We start from the raw sequence: 8,112 nt of genomic DNA on the forward strand, positions 1-8,112 counted from the left end.
AGTCACCACCCCAAACATCTGCCAGCTGAGCGCTGGGCTTTTTCTAACGAGCACGCGGATGCCCCCTGATTCCGCACCGTGCCGAGAAAACCGGCCAATGGCAGGGACGGATATCAACAGGAGTTGTATAAGATCAGGACTATAAATAAGGGACAGACTGTTAATGTGTTAAGGCTGTTGTTTCTCTCTTAGAGCAGCAGCTGAGACTATTAGCTCCTCTCTTTGAGTCTCTCCGAGCCAGACGGGCATATGTGCTTCCATTTGAAGAATGTGGGGAAATGTGTTCCTATTGGACACACTGCCATGCAAACTTTCTGCTTGATCCAATATGACTTTACTTTAGTGACCTTAATTCCTTAAGAATAAAATTGGGCTTTTTGCAGTGCCACTTTAATAGAATGTTCTAGAAGTGGTGTGTCCAATAATCAAGCAAGTTTGTATTATATCACTCAGGGCAGCAAGTTGTTGTTGTTTTTCAGTAGTTCAGATTTTTCCCACCACATTTTATATTTTATTTTGAATAATTTAATTAAATGTTTTTTTTTTTAATGGTAGTTGTTTTTTTGTTTTTGTTGTAGGAATGCTTTTCAAGTCTTTTATGCTCACAAAGTCTGCATTTATTTAAAAAAAAAAAACTGCTATGTTTTGAGATATTATTACAATTTCTGTAATAAGTTTTCTGTTTGAATTTATTTTGAAATGTTATTCGTTCCTGTGATGGCAAAGCTGAATTTCCAGTCTTCAATGTCACATGATCCTTCAGAAATCATTCCAGTATGCTGATTTGGTGCTCAAGAAAGATATTATTATTACCAGTAAAGAAAACGTTGTGCTGCTTAATATTTTAGTGGAAACCGTGATCCACTGTAATTTTCAGGACTTTTATAATGATAATGTTTCAAAGAACATCATTTATAATATATTTATAATAATGTCCTTGCTCAAAAGTATTCCTTTCCACACAAAAAAAAAAAAGTACTGTCCCCAAATTTACAGTAAAGTACAGTAATATAACAGTAGTGTAATTTGCAACGGATGTTTTATCCACAAATGTAAAACCTACTGGGCCTGTGACAGCCTGTGTGATCAGCTGGATCAAACTCTTACCGAAAATGAACTCGGTGATGCCTTTGAAAATTATTTATCTACTCTAAAATAACGACAAAACCAAAATGGTTCAAAACAAAGACATTCCCCCTTCTAAGGGCTGTTAAAATTCAACCTTGGAGAGAAAATAGCTGCTTTTAGGCAGTGAAATCTGAGACATGTTTTTTGCTTTTCCCTCAGGATCATAGAAATGAACAACCACAGCCCCCCTCTCACTTTCAAGAGATTTCAAGCCATTGTGAATCGACTCGAACTTCCCAGGAAACCATTGCCGACCATCACTCAAGAGCAGATGGCCAGGTGTCGGACGCAGATCTTGGACAATCATGATGAACGTTATGGCGTACCCTCTCTCGAGGAGCTGGGTTTTAAGACTCAGGGTGACAGCTCACATGTATGGAAGGGTGGTGAGACCGAAGCCCTGGAAAGATTAAATAAACACTTGGACAGAAAGGTGAGACATGGTGATACTTCATAAAGTTAAATTATTTAGAATACATTTTAATAATGACTGTTGACTACTTAATTATTAACAAGAAATACAGTTATGTATTTTTAAATAAAATGTAGTTGTTGTTTTTTTAACTCCAGTGTATTTCTAGAACGTAATAATGAATGAATGGTTATATATATATATATATATATATATATATGTCAAAATAGTTATTTTTAATTTTTATTTATTTATTTTTTTTTTAATATTTGATTTAATCATGTTATTTTGATGCAGGCCTGGGTAGCAAATTTCGAGAGGCCTAGAATAACCGCCCAATCACTGTTCGCAAGCCCAACTGGACTTAGTCCTTACCTACGATTTGGATGTCTGTCTTGTCGCGTGTTCTACTACAATCTGCGGGAACTTTACATGAAGGTAAGTCATTGCTATTTTATGGCATTGTTGGTAGTCTAGAGAAGTGGAAGTTTAATATTCTGCGGTAGCTTGTATCGAAATGATGAAAGTGGATGTTCAAATCAAATAATTACACTTGCCAATAGATGCATTTGAGTTGAATGATAAAGGGGCCTAGAATCTAGCCTTGGGGATGCCACAAAAAAAAAAAAAGATAATTATATGCTACTTGCCAAAGTTCTGGACACACTTGATGAGGCTGATGTTGAAATGTGTCTAAATTTGAATTTATTTACAAAACTAATAAAATGGATAAGTTGGTCCATATAGTGATGCAAAAGCATACATGGGAACTTCAGTACTCATAAAAGTATGACAGGTGGATACTTCATGAAGTTAGCTTTGAAATAGAAAATTCAAATGTGGCAGTAATTATGGTATAAGAAATAATTATCGATGCGTCCTGTTGAATATGCATGTATTGTTATAAAAGACATACAGTAGAACTGCCACAGCATAGTAAAAAGAATATTTTGTGACTATTTTCATGACCTCTTGCACTTGTCCAGCTGCGGAGACGCTCCAGTCCACCCCTCTCACTCTTTGGCCAGCTGCTGTGGCGAGAGTTTTTCTACACGGCAGGCACCAACAACCCCAACTTTGACCATATGGAGGGAAACCCCATCTGCATTCAGATACCCTGGGATCACAATCCCGAGGCCCTGGCTAAATGGGCAGAGGGTCGGACAGGGTTCCCTTGGATTGATGCCATCATGACCCAGCTAAGACAGGAAGGCTGGATCCACCACCTGGCCAGACATGCCGTAGCCTGTTTCCTCACTCGTGGAGACTTGTGGATCAGCTGGGAAAGTGGAATGAAAGTAAATGAGATGGCACAACTTTGCCGCCTTTGCTTTTTTTTATTTCTTTTTCCTCTCTTAATCTCTTTCTCTTTCCTTCAGGTATTTGAGGAGTTGTTGTTGGATGCGGACTGGAGCGTGAACGCAGGCAGCTGGATGTGGCTTTCCTGCAGTGCGTTCTTCCAGCAGTTCTTCCACTGTTACTGTCCCGTGGGCTTCGGCCGCAGGACGGATCCCAGTGGAGACTACATCAGGTACACAAACCAGCCCTGAACCACTCTTAAGCAAGTCATACATCACTGGCAGATGTTATATTTTAAGAGTTTTGCAGATTTGTGTTGCATAAAGGCTTATGTAAACCGTCACAGGTTCAGGCCTTTCCACTGTGCATAATCAAAAGAGCTGCTGTGACATTGTGAATAAAGAATATCAGAAGAATACCTTGGAAAATAACCAGCTGCGTCAAATTTTAGCACCTGAAAGATGCCATAACAAATACTAAGAAATTATGAAATTAGATTTTTTTAATACTGATAACATAATTTGTAATAAAATGTATATAATTAAATTAGGTAAGTGTTTATTTTGCCATTATTTGTGTCTGATATAAACAGAATGTGTCTTGTACATTCTCACATACAGGAGGTACATCCCGAAGTTAAAAGACTATCCTAACCGCTACATCTACGAGCCATGGAACGCTCCAGAATCGGTGCAGAAAGAGGCCAACTGCATTGTGGGTGTGGACTATCCTAAACCTATGATCAACCATGCCGAGAGCAGCCGGCTCAACATCGAACGAATGAAGCAGGTTTACCAGCAGCTGTCGCACTACAGAGGCCTTAGTGAGTAACACACAGTGGACCTATCAATGATGACATAAGGTTTATTACTAAAATATCATTCTGATGATACTGAGTGCTTGTGTATGGGGTTGTTTAAGCTGTTGCAATAATTTACTGTCATTTCACACTAAATTTCTTTGAAGCAGTAGCTCTAAGCACTGTAATGATGCAGTTTGTTTTTGTAGATAGTTAAACTGCATACAGAAGCGATCATGCTTGCCTACACAAAATGGAAAATATTAAATTTGCAGAGGCCATTTTAGCTGAAAATTGATTGCAAATGATGCAATAACTGAAAAAGCTTTTCAAATCTGCCATTTTAACAGATAAAACATAAGATAACTGGTCAACATTGCACAAGAAAAAACAAGACAGAGCATTACTTGTTAAGACTAAAAGAGGTCTTGCTACATAAGTCCTGGTGATTTCAATGTGTTGTAAAAAAAAAAAAAACAATAGTTGCAGCATTTTACTAACAGATAAAATGGAGAATCTGTAAATTTACAACCCAGTCTATCAGAAAGATTTGATTTTACATAATGCGACCTCTGTATATTAATGCAGTTGTATGCAGATGACAACTTAATCAGCGTTTACAAAAAATTTCAACTAAGCCTCTTTCTCTCTTTTCATGGCAGGTTTGCTCGCCTCAGTTCCTACGATCCAGGAAGAGGCAGAGCCTCCCATGTCAGATGACTCTCAGGCCAGCAGCAGCACTGCCGGTGAGGCTCATCAATCATCATACTAACAGGATTCACTGTGCAGCTTTCAGTTTTCTTTGCTTTGTTTTTATCTGTAAAGCAAAATGTAACTACACGCCCTGATCTCACAAAAAAAGTTTTACAATGCCAAAGAAATGCTTAAAGCAGACTTCACCCTTAATATGTTAATAACTAATCATCCCTTTGGCCCTCAAATCAAACAGAGTTTTTCTTGTCAGGACAGTGCTTTTGCTGAAGCACCATCATGTTTTCTACAGGTCAAGCGTGCAGTCCTGTCCCATCACCACACCAGCCCACCTCTCCACCATCAACCCCGCCCAACTCAGAGCCCTCCACCCCAAACTCAAGCCCGACAGCGGCTGCCCTGGGGGCCCACACCCAGAGGAAGAGGGTCCGACCCCCTGGGCTCCCATGCAAACAGAAGTCAAAAGTCAAGCACACCAGCCAAGCCAAAGGAGTCGAGCAGAAGACTGACGACAAGCAGTGACCACAGGTACCAGCCACAGTTATAAAACCCATAATGTTTTTACTGAGTCTTATAATAATAATAATAATTATTATTATTATTATTATTATTATTTGTTCATAATTATCAACAAATTAAAAAGCATCATTTTAAATTATGCATATATGCATAGAAAAAGTCCAGTTTTTAAATTAAGTCAGTCATTTTAATTTGAATAGCTGGCAGCTCCGGTTGAATGAATATGTATCTAGTTATTACTGCAATGTTTCATGATGAGGTCTGTGGGAGCAGTTTCATAAACCAGCTTTATTTCTTTCTTAATTTATGTTTGCTGAATCCCATAGCTGATTTATTAAGCGTATCCAGCAAGGAGCAAAATGAACCAGCCGACAGCGATGATGATGAAATATATATAAATATATTCTGCTCTCTTCAGGTTGAGACTGCATCAGCGGTCCCATATCCAAGGAAGTTGGAGTCCACCTGAACCTTCAGACAGACAGAAACAGCAGGAGAAAAGTGTGAAATGGCGCCACCTTTCGCAGAAGAACAGAAACGGCACTAATAAAAAAATTACAGCTAAAGAATTAACGCTGCAGTTCCATCAATGCGTGTGACAAATCCAGGACTTATTTGTCAAACATCCATAATAAAAAAGCTGCTTTTGTTCCAGTTTTGACCTGCTAAACTAAACATGATTGTAAGAAGATACAGATCTGTGTCAGATGTGTAGTTCTCTTGGAATTACGATGTGACAGAGATCTAATGGATATTGCGGTCACTGTTGAAAGTTTAGGGTAACGAGCGATTCGCCGATATAAGTATTCATTAAATCTATCCAAATTTTATGCAACCCAGGTTTATATTTGATAATAGAAATGATGAGGGAACATTTGAAGATACCAGATGAATTGAGAATTTTAATTTTTGTATGAAGTCTGATGTAGTTGGACTCTATAATTGCTTGCAAGCTACAAGCAACTAGTTCACATAAGCAATGAAGAATTTTACTTCTTCGGTTTCTGGTTCAGTAATTTACCCTATAAATATACACTTTGTGTATTTAACTCCGAATGCAAACATTTCATTACCATTGGCTGCACTAAAGTTTTCTGAATTTAACCGTATCCAGTCCTCAGTTTATAATTCAATAGTCAATAATTCAGCTTGATTTATTTACCAAGTCTGCAGGTTTTCTAACAGTTGACGAGGATTACATTCCACTAATGTGTGTTCATAATAATTTAACAATTTAAGATGTTCTCTTTGGCAATGTGGAACAGCTTTATTTATTTTTCGTCCCTTTTTCTTTTTTTGTATTGTATAAAAGAGTTTATTTTCATTAAAATGCTGATGGGATTGTTAAGCTGTTTGTTGGCAGTAATTTATTTAAGCCCTTTCACTGCATGCTTCTGTCAGCGACAGTGTTTCTGCGATATATTGCATCTACGATGTTTCAATGTAGATTACAATACATCAAATACATTTCTTGAACCTATCCGAAACATATTTGAGATTGTTTTTCTTTAACATGAAAACTTTATCATGTTATTCAGACATTAATGAATTGTCATACAGCTTGTAGAAGAAAGGTGTGTTTTTACTTTTCTAAGTGATCAGACATAAGATTTTTGCCTGGTGGATGTTAGTACAGCTGGGTGAATCCCATACCCATAGATCTACACCGAAGGAGGGACCGTAGCCATATCTAGCTATCGCATGATCAGGGTGTGGGCTCTTTTGACTTGATCACACAGAAATTCCTAGCAACTGTTTAGCAATTCCTTATCAACCACTTGCAACACTCTAGCATGGTGATGGAGTCTGGTTTTAGTTTTGAGAAACACTGACTTCAGCCATCACTAGAGGGCATCTAATGTTTGTTTTTAATAAATATGTGAAAATGCTGAAGGGCTGCTCACTTGCATTAAGTGATTAAAATTGATCATATTTATGGTCATTGTTATAAATCATGAATTTATAAATGTTTCCAAATGTTCAGACGTCTCTTTTGACTGCCCAGTGCATATCTCACATATATATATATATATATATATATATATATATATACTTTTATATGTTTTTGTATTGTGTTTTTTGAAAACTTGAAATCGCATCATATGACCCCTTTAAATCTTTAGTGTTTTTTTTTAGTCTAGTATTGTTTGCCTTTATTTCTATTAAATATATAGTATTTTGTTTTTAGTGTTTATTTTATTGTATTGTATTATCTTGTATTGTATTGTCCTGTCCTTTTGGTGTCCTGTTTTGTTTTTATTTCTTTTGTTCTCTTCGTGTTCTTTTTCGTAGTTTTCTTGTGTTTTTATTTATTTTATTTTTTTTTGTCCTTTTTCCCATTTGTTTTCTTTCTCTTCTCTCTTTTTGGTGTGTTTTGGACATTTTTTGTTTCATTTCTTTGTTCTGTTTTGAGGGGGGGGGTTTTTCCCCCTTTTTTTTTCTTTTATGTTCTGTTATATTCTTTTTGGTTGTCCTGTTTTTTTCTCTCTTTGTTGTTTTTTTGTTGTTTTGTTTTACATTAAAGTCTCAAATGCTTATGTTTTTTTAATATTTTTTTTATGAATGAGTGAATGATTAAAATGACATCTATGATTTTCTCATTTTTATTAAATCAGTGTGCAGCCAGTGCACATCTGAGTGAACTGATCAGCATCCAGCAGTGTGCTGGTGTTTATCTCAGGCTGGCAGTGTAGTAATGCAATAGAGCTGATGTGAATGGCGTCCTGTGGGAGCTGTGCTAATGAGGAAAGAGCTCTCAGCTCCTGTCCAGGTCAGCTAATGTCTGCTCTTATAGAGCATAATGACCATGGAGAGACTCTTATCTCTGCCTGTTTCTCTCTCTTCGCAATGAAACGGATCTCCTCCAAGTTAATAACACACGTTATCTGCAATCGCCCCACCGCACAATGTAAAATAAGAGGACGCATATATGATCCGTCAATAACATGCTTGTTTTTCCATTAATGAAATGCAAGAAGATCTGAATCTAATTAACAGGGTTTAGGAGGAGTTCCTAATGAACTTTAATGATGCAATATATATCACAGGAAGCTTTCCAGATATTTTCATCTGGTTATCAATGCCATCGATTCCCAGCAGGCATCTCTTCACCAAACTGGCCTGCACTTGTGTGGAGGTGGCAACTTGAGCCGCATTGATCTGGACCATCAATCACTGGGGTGGCAAACCCTTTTAGTGGAGACTATGCCCCCCCCCCTCTCCCTCTCTCTCTCTCTCTCTCTCT

The 8,112-nt window shown here is 37.4% G+C and overlaps 1 protein-coding gene across 2 annotated transcripts; it reads left to right on the forward strand.

Moving 5' to 3' along the window:
- The first annotated feature begins 1,244 nt into the window (after positions 1-1,244).
- On the forward strand, positions 1,245-6,784 carry LOC107674980 (cryptochrome-2-like). 2 transcript variants are annotated; one of them, XM_016469154.1, is made up of 8 exons: positions 1,245-1,561; positions 1,838-1,978; positions 2,527-2,838; positions 2,920-3,071; positions 3,460-3,662; positions 4,301-4,384; positions 4,608-4,877; positions 5,287-6,784. In XM_016469154.1, the coding sequence occupies exons 1-7, from the start codon at positions 1,298-1,300 to the stop codon at positions 4,856-4,858; spliced, it is 1,407 nt and encodes a 468-aa protein (XP_016324640.1). In that variant the 5' UTR covers positions 1,245-1,297; the 3' UTR covers positions 4,859-4,877; positions 5,287-6,784. The 2 variants fall into 2 exon arrangements, with proteins under 2 accessions (XP_016324640.1, XP_016324641.1); XM_016469155.1 differs by having other exon boundaries at positions 1,264-1,561; positions 4,642-4,877; positions 5,287-6,782.
- The last annotated feature ends 1,328 nt before the right edge of the window (positions 6,785-8,112 follow it).

This window comes from Sinocyclocheilus anshuiensis, unplaced genomic scaffold (genome assembly GCF_001515605.1).
Source record: "Sinocyclocheilus anshuiensis isolate Anshui unplaced genomic scaffold, SAMN03320099.WGS_v1.1 scaffold1065, whole genome shotgun sequence".
In the NCBI taxonomy this organism is placed as follows: Eukaryota; Metazoa; Chordata; class Actinopteri; order Cypriniformes; family Cyprinidae; genus Sinocyclocheilus; species Sinocyclocheilus anshuiensis.

Coding starts and splice junctions, on each gene's coding strand:
- LOC107674980 (XM_016469154.1), top strand. CDS start 1,298: ATGAACAACCACAGCCCCCCTCTCACTTTCAAGAGATTTCAAGCCATT. Junction 2,839..2,919: donor GCTGGGAAAGTGGAATGAAA/GTAAATGAGATG, acceptor TCTTTCCTTCAG/GTATTTGAGGAGTTGTTGTT. Junction 4,385..4,607: donor GGCCAGCAGCAGCACTGCCG/GTGAGGCTCATC, acceptor TTGTCAGGACAG/TGCTTTTGCTGAAGCACCAT.